This window comes from Phaethon lepturus, unplaced genomic scaffold (genome assembly GCF_000687285.1).
Source record: "Phaethon lepturus isolate BGI_N335 unplaced genomic scaffold, ASM68728v1 scaffold47075, whole genome shotgun sequence".
Taxonomy (NCBI): Eukaryota; Metazoa; Chordata; class Aves; order Phaethontiformes; family Phaethontidae; genus Phaethon; species Phaethon lepturus.
In genome coordinates this window covers 878-18,321 of record NW_010540682.1, presented here as the reverse complement: position 1 = coordinate 18,321, position 17,444 = coordinate 878, and the positions used below count along the sequence as shown (strand labels likewise).

At 44.3% G+C, this 17,444-nt stretch overlaps 2 protein-coding genes across 4 annotated transcripts in view; one reads left to right on the top strand and one right to left on the bottom strand.

The window, feature by feature from the left end:
- ANKDD1A (ankyrin repeat and death domain containing 1A) overlaps window positions 1–5,515 on the top strand; it is a 10,751-nt gene extending 5,236 nt beyond the window's left edge. The window contains exons 8-14 of the mRNA XM_010287511.1: window positions 16–114; window positions 360–458; window positions 1,403–1,501; window positions 2,876–2,971; window positions 4,151–4,352; window positions 5,093–5,224; window positions 5,454–5,515. Coding sequence (XP_010285813.1) covers window positions 16–114; window positions 360–458; window positions 1,403–1,501; window positions 2,876–2,971; window positions 4,151–4,352; window positions 5,093–5,224; window positions 5,454–5,515 — 789 coding nt within the window. The remainder of the gene's footprint in view (window positions 1–15; window positions 115–359; window positions 459–1,402; window positions 1,502–2,875; window positions 2,972–4,150; window positions 4,353–5,092; window positions 5,225–5,453) is intronic.
- Window positions 5,516–6,564: 1,049 nt separating this feature from the next.
- On the bottom strand, window positions 6,565–15,476 carry SPG21 (spastic paraplegia 21 (autosomal recessive, Mast syndrome)). 3 transcript variants are annotated; one of them, XM_010287508.1, is made up of 8 exons: window positions 15,379–15,476; window positions 10,941–11,102; window positions 10,012–10,092; window positions 9,277–9,422; window positions 8,650–8,758; window positions 8,073–8,180; window positions 7,555–7,695; window positions 6,565–7,215 (listed from the first exon to the last, which is right to left on the bottom strand). In XM_010287508.1, exons 1-8 carry the CDS (start codon window positions 15,439–15,441, stop codon window positions 7,093–7,095), a joined length of 933 nt encoding a protein of 310 aa, XP_010285810.1. In that variant the 5' UTR covers window positions 15,442–15,476; the 3' UTR covers window positions 6,565–7,092. The 3 variants fall into 3 exon arrangements, with proteins under 3 accessions (XP_010285810.1, XP_010285811.1, XP_010285812.1); XM_010287509.1 differs by lacking the exon at window positions 10,012–10,092 and having other exon boundaries at window positions 15,379–15,441; XM_010287510.1 differs by lacking the exon at window positions 7,555–7,695 and having other exon boundaries at window positions 6,608–7,215.
- Window positions 15,477–17,444: the final 1,968 nt, after the last annotated feature.

Genomic DNA, 17,444 nt, shown 5'->3' with positions numbered 1-17,444 from the left:
CGATGTGCCTCTCAGAAGAAGATGAACTGCCTTCATTACGCAGCACTGCATGGCTATGAGGAGATAGCCAGGATCCTCATGGACGCGGGAATCCACACAGACGCTGTTAATCATGTAAGCCCTGCTCAATGCTCTCATCACTTACAAAAAGGCAAAGCCAGTTTGTGGAGCTGTTCAAGAGCACAAAGAGCTCTGCAAGGACCAGTGCTGCTGTGGGGTCTGTGTTTATGGGACAGTATCCCCAGTCCGCCCCCCGTCCAGGCTGGCAGCTGTCTTAGAATAAGACATGCTGGGCATGGCAAGCTTCTTTCGGTGCCATGAGCTAAGCTATTCCTGAGCACAGGGTCTTCTTTCCACAGCAAAACGCATCAGCGACGCACATTGCGGTACTGCAGAACTTCCCAGCCATGGTGAAGCTCTTCATTGATGCAGAGTGTGACCTTGACATTCCAGATAATGTAAGACTGCAGCTCCTGTTCTTTGTCTTTGAAATGTGAACCCATTTCATGGGGGATTTGATCACCTTGGGGACAGGATTAGAGAGGAGTGATTTAAAATGGGGAAAACCTGGAAGCGCAACGTAGGAAACATGAAACCTGTGAAATGATTCTGAGTGTTGCAGTGAGGTAATCATTTGATGGCGTTCAGCACGTGGGCTGTGCCATGTCCCTGGAACCTGTGTACAGCAACATTGCATAGTCAGGCTCTCTCCTCCCTGCTGGAAGCAGGTGGAAGAAATTTCAGGCCAGAAGATATTTAGGGGGCTGAGAATGGGAGGCAAGCCTGGAGGTAGCGGTTGTCTCACCAAATTGTACTTTTGTGAATGAGAGGCTTTGTATAGCTTTTTTGTTTGTAATATTTCAGTTAACCTTCATTCCTGTAGTGATGATCTCTCCAAATGACACCATAAAATTGCCACATTTTGTGTTTGATTTTTAGATGTTCCCATTAAACAGTCCCAAGGTGCATACAGTTTACAGTGCATACAGATTAGCCTGGCCGTGTGTCCCAGGAACAAAGAATTGGCACAGGTCCTTTCCTCCTGTGGCCAAACTATCTGCCTGCAGAAATTGTTTAAATAACAAGAAATAATATATTCCTATAATTGACCCTAGGGGGCTGTATGGAACTGAAGAGGTTCCTTCTTTAAATGAAATATGATCAGGGAGGCTTCCCAGTGCTGGTGCTGGGACAGGGACAGACCAGTTCTGCTCAGCCTGAGGAACCCAGCTCCAGTTTGAGGTAGGAGGGTGTTTGGACCACCATTTAAAAAGGGGTAGAGGGGAGAGGAGGGCAGAGCTGACAGTGTTTTTACAGTGCTTCCTCCTGGTATTGTTCTGTCTTATCCTTCCAGCCTCACACTTGTCCCTCTCTGAAATTTAGTCCTTTCACCCTCCTGCAGAGGCAGCAGACCTCACTCCACATCGCTGCGGAGCATGGCAGGCAGGACATTGCCGAGATGATTCTCATTGCAGGAGTTAATCTGAAGCTAACAGACAAGGTGAACATCTCCATGGGTTGATTAGATTCTGTCGGGTTGTGAAGGGAAAATATGGATGGTCTTTGCCATTGTTTTTTGTAATTGTCAAGAAAGGCTTGTAATAATATTAAAATCTGGGTATTTCCAGGGATAAGGCCTTGAAACACTGCTAAGTAGGTTATTTTGATGTGTTTTCCAGGAAAGTGACTGGTTCTTAAGAAGGTAGAAAACGGTTCACACAATGAGCAAGCTTTTCTTGTCAAAATTGTTCTAGTTCCTTCTACTTCTGATATCATGCACGTTAATAGCAAAGATCTTCTCAAATAATGATAAATAAGAGAATTGAGAATTACAGCATACATATTTTATAGGTTAAAAATATCTGGTTGGTATAGATCTGGCACCAGTGTCCAGGGCTTTTTCCCTCTAATTAAATGAACAAAAGGAATTCTAGAGGAATCAGGCAGGTTGTGTGCAGCCTGAAAGTGTGGTACCTGCCTGGAAAATGCTGAAGGGGGCTTGGGCAGAGATTACTGTAGTGTCTGTCATTTGCAGAGGGTTAAAGCACACACAGATTCGAAGGCACCTGGCTGGAGTGGCCTTCAGCTGCAGTGAATGTTTGCTACCTCCCAGCAGTTTGTGGAACTGCAGTGAGCCTCAGTACAGAGAACACATTCACACTTTTCTGTGTCAAATTGGGTTTCTGCTCACATCTGAGGCTAGAATCGTTCTGACCGGCATGCCTGGTAGCTGGGCTGGCTCGCTTTCCTTCATGCAATTCCAAATCTCGTTCCTTTCTGCTATATGCTTTTAGACGTAAATACAAATCTGCTCCCCACCCAATTCAAAATGATGTTCACGTAAGGAGCATAGGTACATTTTCATAGTCCCATCAGCCTGTGCTTCTCCTAGGGGACCTTTTCTAATCATGTGTGTGTGGAACCTATAAAATTAATGAGGTTGTATAAATCACTTCAGTTTCATGTGTCAGCAAACCTGCTGTGCAAAAGGCTATAAACGCCTTGGATTGTGGTGCTGAATTTGTTCTTTGATGGCTGCACCCATCTTGCTGGGAGCCTGAAAGCACCGTGCCATCCACTGTGGGTTACAGGATGCTTTCCCCGCCGCTACAGCCAAACGGGCAGATCCCCTGTGGCAGCAGAGGAGATGCTGCAGAGCCTAGAAAATGACTCCCCATGCCCTGCATGCAGTAGCTCAAAGCTAGCTCACATCCAGGGTGTCTACAGGTGGAGAATAGGGGTCCTTCATCCCAGCTGGGTGCATTGCTCAATAGGCCATGCTGCCTGCTACTACAGGCTGCTGGGTGGGCATGGAGATTGCGCCTCCTAAGCATGCAAGGTCTTTTCCAGCTCATTTTTCCCCTTACAATTTCAGCAAGGGAAAACATCTCTGGATGTTGCCGCCCGAGGCAATCACATCAACTTGGCGGACATGATTATCAAAGCCGATCGGTTTTACAAATGGGAAAAGGTGAGGAGCTTACACCACTATCCCCTGCGCTTTCCAGGGCAGATGTAGCTTTACCCTCTCCATTGAGACTCCACATTACCAGTTGTCAAAAGGAAAAGAAATACAGGACATCCTGGGACAGCCTGACCTCTACTTTCATCACCTTTCTTAAGAAAAACAAAAATCCTCAACATGCCAACAACATCTACTTAAGGTTTTCCTTACCTAAAAAAGCCTCTGTTGTTAAAAACCCCAGGCTGTGCTGAAGGGAACAGGGGTTCTTAAAGATCCTTTGGCAGCTGTTCCCAAAGCCGTGTTGAAGGGAGTGGGATTAGTTCCTTAGCATTAGTTCCTTTTCCCAGAAGGAGAAACTGAAGTACTGAGCAGGAAAATGCTTGGTCCAAGGTCACCAGATGGGACGTGGGGAGACACCTCTTGAGAGCAGAGCGATCAGTTCTTGGAGTCATACAACCAGCTTCCTGCTCAGACTTCCCCACAGCTGGGGCCATTCCCCCTCTGTTTCCCAGTGTGGCCCAGCAGTCTCTCTCCCTCCATGGCCCCGAGTGCAAGGCGCAGCTGCTCAGCCCCACTCCCCCATCTGAAACCCGGCCTACCCCCAGCCTGTGCCCAAACCAATCTGAGCAGAGGCCGTGCTGAAAGTCCAGCCAAACGCCACATCCGTTGCGTCTTCGTGAGACTTTGGGCATCCTCCCGTACCAGGAAAGACAGTGCTCTAGTGGGGAAAGAAAAGGCAGAAAAGGAAAGCATATGCTTGTGGCTCAGGCACAGCTTCAGGAGCAATGCCGTGTGTGTCAGGCCCTTGCCTGGGCTTCCTGCACAGCCCTAGGGAAAGTCATTTAGCCTCTTTGCAGTCTGGCATATAAAGGAGGCAAGCACGTGCCTATGTTGCAGGGGAGCAAAGAGATTTAATTAAATGATTCTGCATACAAGCCACAGATAAAAGGCGCTGTAGAAATGCAAATTGTGATCCACATGGGCTTCCACAGCAAAGCTGCTCTTAACAGTGTTTGTTAACACGCATGATTAGAACAGAGTGAAACGAGAGAATAAAGAGAATAAAAAAAATGTGCTGTGCCAGAATGAACTCACAGCAGCCTGCAGAGCTGAGGGTGTGGGAGGCTGCAGAATGACAGGTACCTCTGCAGCATCCCAACTGAAACCCCTCTTCTGGCTTTGCAGGACAATATGAACAGTGACTCCGACTCCTGGGTGGCAAAGCACTTGACCTTTAAGCAAGATCACAGGCTGGAAACACAGCACATTCGCTCAGTAATGTGGAGATTAGCTACTAAGTACCTCAAACCTGGTGAATGGAAGAAGCTGGCACATTACTGGAAATTCACTGATGCCCACATTAGGGCCATTGAGCAACAATGGACAGGTATAAAACACTGCCTACATATTTTCCTTCCTTCACTTGGACTGTGTTTCTAGGAGATAAGTCTGCAATAATAGCAAAGCATGAAGAAAACCAGCTGGCTTATTTGACACAACCAACAGATTAGGTTAAAAATCCCATTTTTAATGGCTGTGGTGTCATCTACACACTGGAATTTGGCTAGGAGTAAAGCACACAAGCATGGGGGTTAGCGGTTCATTGCTCATTCCTTCTGAGGCATTTGGCAGACCTGTGAGTTCTTGCTATGATTCTTGTTCTGTAAGACAGAAGAAACTTGCAGGTTTTATTTTTTTTCTTTTAAGGAGCTGAACGAAGGTGGCAGTGAAGTCCCATTTAGAACTTAAGAGAGAGGCTAGCAGAAGCAGGTTACAAGTGTCAGAAACGCATCACCACTGGTTCGGTTCTCTAAGGACTCCTGTAGTTTGCATGGTGCCAGCAAGGAGCTAAGCTGTGCTCTGAAGGCAGAAATTCTGTATTGCCGTGAAAGGATGTCTGACAAGCCCAAGCTCATTCATGGCCCATTCGACTAAGTTTAACATTAATTTAGCAATCACAGCACAACTAGGAATTAAGCTAAACTGTACTTTAGAGCAAAAAGTACAGAGCTCTAGTAAAATCCAAAGAGGAGGGAGGGGTGTCCAAACCCACCAATTCAGAAACCTGCTGCGGTCAGGGCCGTGCGCTGTAGGCGCAGGATTTCATTTGTGGTTTGATCTTGCCAGGTACTAAAAGTTACAGGGAGCATGGCCACAGAATGTTGCTTATCTGGCTCCATGGCGTGATCACAGCAGGAGAAAATCCAATCAAGGGATTGTACGAAGGCCTTGTGGGGATTGGAAGAAGAGATTTAGCAGGTAATACTTTTGTCTTCCTTCAAATAATGCACAGTGAGCATTACCTGAATTCTGTTAGACAAAACATGCAGAGGAAAGCCAAGTCACACAGATGCTGGAAAGTACCCTGCCCTGCCCCCTTGCTACCATTACACGTCATTTGTTTCTCTTCCCTTTTATTTTGATAAATGAACACATCCTGCCATGGCTTTATACTTTCTGTGCAGCAGAACATTCTCTCTTTTTACAGAAAGCATTCGGAAAAAAGCAAATGCAGACTCTGCCTCTCCACGGAAGTGCATAGCAATGTAACACCAGGAGGGCACCAGTCATTCCTTCAGCTGATGCATCCTCAGCCTGTCTTGGAGCTGCAGGAAAGACACATGCTCTGCTACCACTTAGAAGGCAGCTGCAACTTGTCAGAAAAGGCTGGCATCGCTGCTGCTTCCTTCTGGGTGTGAAGCAAGGGTGTCAGCAAAAGGCAGTGGTCTAAAATGCCTCTTCACACAGGAGGGAGACTTTCATCAGCGACTGCGCATGGTCGGGGTACTGTAGTAAGAGCTCAGTGGGTGAGCCTCACTTGTCATGGGGCAAGTATCAGGAAATACACACTATGTTACTGTAACTCGTTTCTATCACATTTCTGTATATAAATTCCAAATTGTCAATTTTTTAAGTTACTGAGAGGAGAGCCTTTTTTTTCCTCCAGAAATGTTCTTTACTTACCTTTGGGCTGGGAAGGATGCCTGTTGCTTGTGTCTTAGATGTGTTCATAACTTCCCTGTTAGGGTGGGAATTAAAGAGTCACCACTACCACTTGGTCCTTTTGGAACCTCGAGGGTTGTGTGATCATTACTGTTTCAGCTCTTCACAAAAAGTTTCAGGGGAGAACATTAACATACACTGTTTATAGATGTACATTAACATACAGATGCTCTTTATAAATCAAATAGGTAACTTCTTTAATCCTTAGGTTACAGCTTGAAAAGTATAAGGCAAGAATTGTCATTGGTTATCTACACAGCCTCTGACAAGGACATACAGTTTTCTTAAATACCCATTTGTCATGTAATATTTTGCATTTATCTTTTACAGTGTTTCAAGGGGAACTAATGTCTGTATTTCAATAAATCTGTATTTTACCCTTAAATTTGCAAGTTATACCTTGGTCATTCTTTATTAAAAAATACTACATAATTCTTACTTAGAACTAAACCAATGCAACCTTATAATTAAAGCTTGAGGTGAATTCACGCAAAAGGTACTGTTTTTCTTAATTTCTAGAGGTGTCTGTGGAGGCAAACAAGGACTGGGGTAAGCTACACTTCTGTCCTCCTGTAGTCAAAACAAGAGACACTAACTGAAATTGAAGTTTTATTGAAAACCATTTTTAAACAGCAAGAGAGTTAAAAATTCAAATGCTTTATTTCAAATAGAAACTAACTTACAACACAACATACAAAGCAAGTAAGTGATGGCAACAATGGCACTTAAACATCTTTTAAACCAAATACTCAACAAAAATATACGTCAGCTTATAAGTACACAATCTGCATGTGGCAATATATACAGCTGAGTGAAAAATATAAAAAGAAATATTGTTCTGCTTAAGAACAGCATAGTGAAGACTTTGGTAGCAAAAATGTCTTTGTTTTTAAAACTGTAGTCGTCAAAGATGCTTCCTTGAATTCAAAGACTGACAGTTAAACAGATCTATCCCATTACACTGTTGGAAGTTACCATCTGCAGGTAGTTCACTGACTATTGATCCTGTTGGAATCGCACAGTGATGATCGGCTAAATGCAAGGAAAAAGGCAGAGTGGGAACAGTTGATTGTACACAGGAAGACCACCAAACCGATGCCTCATTTTCACCGGCACTCCAAAACCTACTGCTCTTCTTGCTCATTGCTGGCGTGAAGACTGATCTTTTGGACTTCCAGCTCTTCTGCACTGACCATGGAGGGATCAATGGCTGCGTAGCGGGTACCATGGAATTGCAGTAAATGGATCTGTCAGGCACAGAAAATAACACTGAAACAGGTGTAGAAGCATAAGGTTCTGGTAAAAGAGAAACATTCCTTCTGAGTAATTTTTGTAAGGATGAAATCATGGCTCTGAAATACAAGAGTTTGGAGAAAGGAGAGAGGAAACAGGCAACAGCCAAACTCCCAAAGCCAGCCCTCTGAACATTGCTGCTCCCAGCCCTGCCCTTCTGTATCAGCAGCCTGGGAGCCAGAGCGAACAGAGCTCAAGCAAGTTAGGAAACAAAAGCAAGTACAGAAAAGGAGCCTCTTACCGCAGCTCTGGCTATACGCATTAGTAGATCAGGTTTGAATGCAGAGACTCACTTGAATATAAAGGTTGACCTCAGCACTCCTGCAGAGATATGGGAAGTTGCCCCCTGTTTTGAGATGAGCTCTTCTGGCATTAGGATAAAGCTTATACATTTCTTCTTTTGCTTCAGTCGAAAGTGCGCTTTGGTCAAACACCTACGTAACAAGTCACAGCAGTTAGTTCTGAATCTAATTGGATTTTGCTTATTAAATCAGACTGGATATATGCTGCTCCTAGAAACAATTCTCAGCTTCTCTGTGGAACAGCATTAGTGAAACGGAAAACAAGCAAACACGTTAGGCATTGACAGCAAGAGAGCTAATGCTGCGATACGTAACCATATGGCTGGGTTACTGCATAGAATATCTAATTCATAATTTAAGACTGAAGAGCCACGGTGTTGCCCAGTCAGTAGAGGGCTTATCTAAATATGAAGTTAGATGCTGCAAATATTTATTAAGTTGCTAACAGAATATCCAGGCCCCACCTGCCAAGGTGTTTAAATAAAAGGATTACATTGAGATTAACTTACATCCATAATGGTTACAGGGATGTCACGAATTTTATGAGGTTCTACATAAGAGTTCTGGCAGTTGAGGGTAAGTCTTGAAGCGAGCTCACTCTGGCCCAGACTCTCCAGCTTTCAGTAAAGAGAAATACTGATTAACAACACATTTCACTGCAATGAAATATAAGGAACTTAATGCAATATTAACAATACAGCCAGAGAGAAGTTAGTTTTAAAGGGAACCACGACTGCACTTCAGATGGAGATTATCATTCCAATGCATGAGACATGCTTAGAACGTTCCATTAGCTGCTCCTGCCTCCAGAGCATGGCCTCTAGATGTATCCCAGCACTTTCTCCTCTTCCATCTCAATTTAACTTCCTCGCTTCTGACCCACATAAACAAACAGAACTGTAAGGCAGACGGTCACAGCATCAGTTAAATTGCTGGGCTGTGACAGTCAACACCTGCTAAGGATCCATTCCTTACTCCTCCCTTCTGGGGAAGGAAATGAAGAAAGCAGCAGAAATATCTACAGCCTCTTGCTAAGTAAATCTACAGAGATTGACATCACAGCCATTAGAGTACACAGCTACCTACCCTGTCCACCATGAAATCAATCCCATCGGCCATTTCAGGATCTAGAGGACCAGATGCAAAATTCCCAAGGACAATTTTTTTCAGCATAAAAGCAGGCATCAGCCAAAAGCTAAAATAGAAACAAGACGTAACAATCTTCAAGCACCCAGGACTCCAACATTAAGATGCTTTGTTGTAAGCATTCCCTTTCCTTGCACTGACTTTGCGCTTTAACTTCAAATAAAGTCCTGAAGAAGTTTCAAGAGCACAGAGATGGAAAACCTGGCAGCTAGGTGCTTGAAATGCTCTGGGAAGCTGTTAGTCTTATGTTGCAAGAGTGTATTTTAAACATGGTAACACTTTTCTCACTCTAAATGGTTTTGCTAGAAAACAACCAGAGTTCTTAAATCTGACCACTCATCCACAGAGGGTCACAGGATGACTAGTCTGTCAAATTCCACAAATTTCCAATTGTGAAAATGTCCATTTTCCTTGTCGCGTAACTTTAAAAGTCACAAGTATTCCATCCCACACCTCCCTCACCCAGGCTGGAAACAGATCAGACACATCTCCAACCAGATCAGTGTGACATTTAATTGCAAAACAGTTAATGCCATGAATCTGATTGCTTGTCTCAGTCTTCCTTACCTGTTTGCTGTCCATGTCTGATTGAAGATAGAAGTATCACTAAAGGAATTACACAGAATCAGAGATTGAACTCTGGGAGATTTGTGTGTGTATTCAGCAAATTTTTGAGCCAGAAAGCCTCCCAGAGAAGCTCCAAAAAGGTGAACCTAATTCAAGGCAAAAAAACAGATCATGTTACACTTGTGAAACAAATGACCTCTAAGCATGTTTCATGACAAAAATAAGTCATTCAAGTTTTACAGTGTCCCGATAACCCATTTTTTAAAAGAATCACTCTTCTATTCAGCTTCTAGTTTTATGCATGATGTAAGTGTGACAAATACTGAAAGAAGGAAACATTTCCAGATCACAGTTCAAATTTCTGTGTGGTCATCAAGCTTAAGAAAAAAGCCAAACATTTCACTTGTCTTCAATAGCTGTTCCAATCCAAGATACTTTACTGTGGTATTTTGTATTGCATAAGTTAGGAAGGATAACTTCCATGGGATCTCATGAAAAACTAGTTAATACAATTTAATAGACCTAGAACAGCAGTTGAATTTAGTCCAAGTATGACAATTTCCAAGGATATTCACCTTCAAAAATAAACTCGTTTCAAAAGTAAAATTGCAACACAGCCTCTTTATAGGCTATGTTTCTGCGTCATATTTTATACACTCGCTCGTAAATGAGACTCTTTCAAAATTTGTTTTTTATTGCAACTATACATCCACTTCTCCATCTCAGAGCACTCACTTTATCCAGCTGAAGGTGGTCTAACAGTTTTCTGAATCCATCACAGAACTCAAGGTGATCCCAGTACACTGGATACTGCAACTAAAATAATAAGAAGTTAGAAAAAGCCAGTTTCTGATCGGTACCTGTCAGCTGTCTGCTTGAAAGTCATACCAATTCTCGCATTAAAGGTTTCAAGACAGTGACCTGCCTCTCCTGTGTCATGAGGCTCAAGCTCCTCGGCAAGGTCCCTGTGGCCTGAGAGTGTGAACACCTCCTCCTCACTTGCACAAAAATACACAACCAAAAGCACTGCAGCAAGTTGGCTGGGGAAAGTGCAGCATTGCTTCATTCTGTAATCAGGGGGCGGAGAGGCTGGAACGATTTTTCAGCGATTTCATAGCATGTAAAGTTGTCAGGTACAGAAATCATTAACTGCTGCTAGAGAAACAGCAGTACTCCTAAAGCCGTACTGTTTAGCAAAAATACTTTCACACAAATCAATCATTTCAGTTTGGCTCAGGAGCTAAAAAGCCACAAAAGAGCACGCTGTTAGGATTTTAAGGAGTGACTTTGCAGGTAGGCAGGCTAAGAACCAGGTTATCCACCATCCCTAAGGCAAACACAGAAACCCTGAACTAACGCAAACACTTGCCCCATGGCTAACAAAGATCCAGCTGGAGGCAAAGATGACTGGTGTCCAGGGCACACAAGGGAGAAAACAGACCGCAGAGCTAACGATGTGTGTGCACGAGGCTCTGGGTAAACGCTGCCATAAACGTACAGCAGATTTCAGCCTGGATCTGCACGCTCCATACTCTGGAGTACAACTTAGAATCAGTTTTTTTGTGGACCCTCTTTAGTCAACACTAAGGAGTTCATCTTCATTGTCCAACCTCCGATTAGAGCAACAAGTATGCTAACTTTGACACAGGACCGAGAATACTCACAGCGATAACTCTGTAGCCCCATCCAGTCAGTGCCAAAATTTGCTGGAAAAACACATCTGCAGTTCCACTTACAGGAGGGAGAAGTATGAGTGGGCACCGAATGCTCCTAGGTCCCGCATCATACAGCGACCAGACTTTACTGTCATCATCATCTACTATTATCTGGAAAAAGAGAGGCACAGGGGAAAGAAGAAACACACAAGACAAATGAGGTTCTTCAGCCAGCTTCCAGGATTGCTTCTACAAAACTTCTGTCATCTAGTAAATTATATAATACTCAAGACCCCTTTGAACAAGAGCATTTTTTACTCCTCTTCACAATAGCTTTCTTCCCTGAGGCTGTTTACTAACTGGAATTGCAACGTTTGTGTGAATGCTGCTGGAAACAGAACTGTGGCCATGCAACTGTCAGACCAAATGCTTTGTGTGTCCTGACATAAGCTGGACAACGAACGCCGCACCACACAGCCAGCGGCAGCACAATACGTGGTGTCTTATGGGAGCTCATCCCTCTGCAGACAACTGGAGAACACTGCAAGTGCTGAAAGTAGCGAGTTATGTTGGTGTTACAGTGAGGGGCTGCAGTTCAGAAATTACACCCAGAAAAAAATACCTCTTCCTTTCTGAGGAAGTGCTGTTAAATGATGTTTGCAATGCTTTGCTCTGGATTTCAACACAGACAGCCTTAGTCGATGGTACATCTGGATCTGAAAACTCATGCAGAAATAAATCACAGCAGGAGCAAGGCTGTGCCCCAAAGGATGAGATTTATGCAATATTCCACACGCAGAAGAGTATGCTTGGGAAAGTAGTCACCGTGCCACAGCGCAGGAGAGACCCAGGAGGTCAGTTCTAGGTACTAAGCACAACAGCCGTAGGCTGGAAGAGCCAGCACTGCCCCGGGGGCAGCTTTTTAAACAACCATCGACATTTGCATTCACTGGACAAAAGATGTTACAGGCCTGGATACATGTAAGCCGACTGAATTAAGCAGCTAACACCACAAATTATTGATCTGAAACAGTTATAGCCAGCTGCCAGAAAGAGACACACACAACTCCCGAAGCAGCACTGCAAAGCTGACCTGGAAAGAAAAATGCTTCCATCACCTGGCAGCATCTCGGGAGCATCTGGAGTGCCTAGGACGTGCGGCGGGCTGAAGCAGATTCACAGGCGAGCTGCTATCCTTAATGAGCAGTTTCTCATACAGTGCCCATCTCAGAGCAGAAGCTAGAAGTCCTAGCACAATTAGTATCTTTAAAAGTATAAGAATTAGATAAAGGTCTTTTCTAGCAGTGCTGGAGCCTGACTTGTTTTTTACAGGGCCTGTTCTACCAGCAAACTGTTTTGTATATTTAGGATGCTCTTTCAACACTCCACAACCCAGTAAGATCAACAAGCACAAACCTCTGGGGAAACCCTGCATCGCACAGCGGGAATTCATCTCCTCTGTATCAAGATTTTTATAGCTTTTTGAATAGCAAGCACAATTTGCACAATTTGCTTTTCCATCACAGCAGTTAAGCTTCTGAGGGAATCAGAGGAGAACAGCGTATCACAAATCAGATTTGCTTGACTAACAAATCTGACTGTAATAAAGCCAGTATTTCAGGCTCTGGGAGCATGTGAGAAATCACATGATACTGTTGTTCTGTAAAGTCTCTAAGGAAAAAAAAAAAAAAAAATTGCATACCAGCGCTTCCAGACCACTGAAAATGTTTAAAAATAAACCTTGTACAAAAGCTGTCCCAACCCCCCAAAAAACAACCCTTTGCACACAACTCCAGAGTCCAGGCCTTGCTGTTCTCAGCTGTTATTCCATTGGTAATGTCAGATTAGTTCAGGGTGGCTGTCGATGGCTACTACAAAGTTTACCTTTAGGAATATTTCCAAAGGTGAAGCATATTGCTTGAAATCAGAAAAACAAAGTTATTTCATGTGAAGGGAACTGAGGCTGAGGCTTTCCTTGAGCCCAGATAATGAATCAATGGGTTTAGACAATTGTTCTATTTGACTTCTAGCCACATACCAGGCAGTTTAACTCCAGCTCCAAAACAAGGCTAAGCACTCCGTAGGCAGACATCGGGATGGTTAACTGCTGATTTGGTAGTCACCAGCCTTTTTCTTGTTCCGACCAATAAATCAAGATCGCCTACAGTTTACATAAAGGGTAAAATCTGCACTGCATTGAAACAAGGGGCAGAACTCCCCCCTTGAGTTTAGCAGAGATAGGGTGCTCTCTGCTGAAGGCTTTTAGGAAGGACTTAGATAAGACAGCAAGCGGTGAATGCAATGCAAATGGGAGGCCCACAGGCAAAGCTAAAAATTTAGTTTAAAAATGTTATTTTCTGTGCTGTACTTCCTAGATCTGACAAAAGCAGGAAGGACGATGGAGCTGTGTGTTTCCTGCTCCTGTCAGGAAGAGCATCTCAGATAGTTTTCAAACAAACAGCTCTGGCTCTGCTTCCTTAGGTCGATCTGACAGCAGCAACACATGCTTACCAGCAGTAATGATGGTTAATCATTCCTCCCTTCATATTGCATATGCTTTGCCTATACTTTTGGGGGGGGGATAATGCAAGCAAATGTATTCCTAAAGACTGCTTCAGAGATTAATTACATCTTCAAATTGTGCCTTTTTTTTTCCTCTCTCTCCAGAAACCAAGATTAGTTTGTTAATGTTTACCTTCTTCATACCCCACATTCACCACTGTGGCATCACCGAGTAGACTGAATCATTCAAGAGGGTAAGGTATTCCCTAGCCTGAAGGTCACCAGCAGCTTCAGCTCACACGTGTCCCCGTTTATGAAATCCTGAGTAGTCAGCAGCAGCTGAAGGCAGTGGCCCCTGGCAGCGAGCTGCAGCGTGTCACAGTCCCCGCAGCGGCAGCAATACATTTCATTGTAACCACAACCTCCAGCTCCTTTCATGTACCATACTGCAAGCCCATAAAGCAGCACCTCAGAGCACCCACATGCCCTTCCACTGAAATACTGTCTCCTGGCTTTGCTGACCCGGTGAGGCATTGCCTGGAGGCAATGGCACAAATAGACCCAGCAGATCTGGTACTGGCGGAAAATGGAAAGAAGCTGGGCAGCCAGAGCATAGACAGAGCATGCATAGTCAACACAATGGCTCTTTCTTATTTACAGAAGACACAAACTGGCAAAAATGAATGAGAAGCACAGAATGAAAAGTGCTACAACCCTTCCATAAATGTAGTTTCTTAGAGAAAGCGACACACCACTCAGTGGAAATAACGCTGGGCACATTTAAGCGTTATTCCTTTGGTTTGAGGACACAGTCCTTTTCGCGTGGCCCAACTGCAACCGACTTGCTGTTGAAAGGCGTAATACTGCGCTTGCCTCTTCTGTCAGCAGCATCCCCATGTTCCTGCAGCCCACACAGCCATCCAGATTAGGGAACTGAACGAACTGGAAGTCAGCTTAGCCCAAAAACAAACTATAAACCACTCCCAAGCTAGACAGGTCACTGACTCTGCTTGGCGTGTATGGTTACATGAGCGACCATGCTTGCAGGAGCAGCAGGCAAGACAGTAAAGGCAAGACAGTCCTTCAGTCTGGCAGGAGTCTGGGCTGCTGCTGCAGGCTGGCCTGTAACCACAGCCCCAGCAAGCCTTATCTGCAAAGGTACACGTGAGAGCTAGCCCGGGTCAGGAGCTACGTACTAGTACTGCACTCCATGCTCTCTGCTGCTCGGCACAGAGAGCAGAAGTTGGAGCACTGTGCACCTCAAACACTCTCCTGTGGTTCAGTGAAAGGAAGTGGAGAAATCCAAGCAAGAGGGGAAAGTGGTTGGACAGTGTGATTAAGCAGAAGACATCTAAAGGACACACAGTGGAAGAAACCGTTTGTTTTTTTCCACTGTGGAAGAAACCGTTTGTTTTTTTCCACTGTGGCTAAGGCATTTTTCCCCTCTCGGGAACCCTGCGTGCAGCCCGACTGCCGAGAAGTTGCCTTCAGACACTCTGCTTCAGCCTGAGGACAATGGGTAGGAATGGCAGAAGTTGCTCTGGCCACACAGCCGTTGAGTCAGCTGCCTTGCCTTGGTGCAGCGCACGCAGGCAGCTCTGCGAGAGGCCACGCACACGGTCCCCATCACGCACTATCTCCTCAGCGCTGCCTCCTCGGGCACGGCTGGCATCAGGATGCCAGGTACTGCTGCCATGGCTCACAACAGCGAGGTGAGCCACATGAGGCTGCTCCTCACCACATGTGGAAGTGACCTCTGAGAAGCATGTGAAAATTAAAGAGGGTGCCTTCACACACTCAGACGACACGTGGGACAACAGTTCGGGAAGTAAGCCGGGTCACTAGCGCAGCCGCAACTGTTCTGCATTAACCAAACAGGCTCGTCTCCCCCACCGCAAAGCAAGAGGAGACATTTCACCCGCAAGTCGATTACAGCTGTACGTACCTTTTTAAGAGGAACTGTGCTTCTGAACCAGTTATAGTCGGGAGAGACTTTAATCTCTCCCATGATGTTTAGAAAAACCTCAGTTTAGGTCAGCCTGGAAAAAAGAGAGACAAAGTTAGAAACCAATACAACAGCTTTGCCATAGGCAGCTCTCAAAAACTGTGCCGTGTACATGAAGCATTTGCAGGGTGAGTTTGCTCTTATCACTTGATTGTACTCGCTCTGACTCACACCAAGTTTACTTATCCTCAGTTTTCATCACAAACCATTTAATTATTCTCCTGAGAGGCAGTCACCTGACTGCCTTACTGTACCAGCTTAATTATGAAACGATGATGCTTTTGTAAATGCATTCCCATGTAACAGTTCTAGAGAAAGACAACTGTGTTGCAGGCTCTAAGGGCTTAAAAAGCTAAAGCACTCCAAATTTATATCTAATAAATATTCATACAATTCAGTCAGCAGTTACATTATTTCATGAACCTACTGCCTAAGCATTCTGCATAACCATGTTCTTCCATCTCAGTATAACTGACCCAAAGGAGTCCCAAAGCACATCGGGAACATCAGCTGATCTGAGGCTTAATTTACAGAAGAGCCCTGAAGTTTTAATTCTATACACACAGAAGCTGACTCCTGTCACGAGTTACCAACACAGACATCTATGAAGCACACCAATTAATACAGAACAAATTGATTCAGAGTTGGGCCCGCAAAGGAATTCACTCTGAAGTCAGAATGTCCTACTGTACATAATGAAAGTGTCTTATAATACTCCATTAATTTGTAATGAACACTTAGGTAACTTCTAGATTTAACTTTTTTTTTTTTTAGAGCAGCGAGAGACCATTAGCTTCCATTTATACAACAGATGGTATCAAACAGTTTTGAAGCTTGCAGACTCAATAGCTTTACCCTGAAAGCCAATTGCCTCAGGAGATTATTTTCACGCATTCACACACAGCACTGAGAATAATAAAACAAAGCAACTTTTGCTCTTGTTACTTAACAGTTGCAAACTATAAATCAATAGGTTTCGTTTCTTAATTCTTCCTATAATAAGACGTCAGTATGTTTGTGAGTCACTCCATTTCTCCCTGCAGAAAAGCTGCTGGTGTGCAGGTTTAGCTTACTGGGTTGCAGCTGGATTAACAGTTATTTACAATTTTGTCATATTTCAGTCTCAATTTGCCATTTCCCAAGTACAGAAAACATGAATTTTAAAAGAGAAAGTACTTTCTAAATTGCAAGACAACACACATCTTCCACAGAGCAGGTGACACACCTTTTATGTCTAACAAGGGCGTCAGAGGTGGGAAATTCAGCTGTGTGGCCATTATTTCAATTTTGTACAGCTTGCATCAACTATTCTGCTCACTCGGTCATAGTCTGGCACCAGATAAAATTACAGGAGAGATAAAAAAATATCTATTCCACCAGCCTGCAAGGCAGAGCCGGCACAAAGATGCGTTACTGGACTAAGGGCAGCTGGTCATTAGAGAAAGGAAATGACAATTTAGTCTACTAATTCCTTTCTATAATCATGTGTTAACTGGTTATCAAAAAGCTATTCAGCAAACCACAGTGTGACAAAATTACAGCAGAAATAACAAATTACAGCAGACGCCTTAAAACAACACGTCCTCTTTGAGCATTATATTACAGTAGGGCCAAGAAAAACAAGTCATGGTCAGGGTGTCACTGCGCTAGGCACTGCACGGACACAGAGGGACAGGAGAGGGAGACTTTCTGCTAATAATTCTGGTTGCCATAAAGGGTTGGCAATCTCTTCCCACTGTGATCACCTCCCTTTTTCTGCCATCTCAGCCTTTCAGCACCATTAAGCTAATTTGTGGGCTGGCACTTCACTTTGGGAGCACGGAGCCCTCCTAGACTAGGTAAGGAACAGGCACAGATGCAGACGAACTTTCCCCTGTCAGCGTACCTCGGCTCGCACCAGAGCAGGTTAACAGTCCCTCTGAAACCTAAATTTTGAGCTTCCCAGTTCACCTGTTACCACTCGTGGAACCAAACTGCTGATCACCAGGACCTGGGCTGACTTCTGC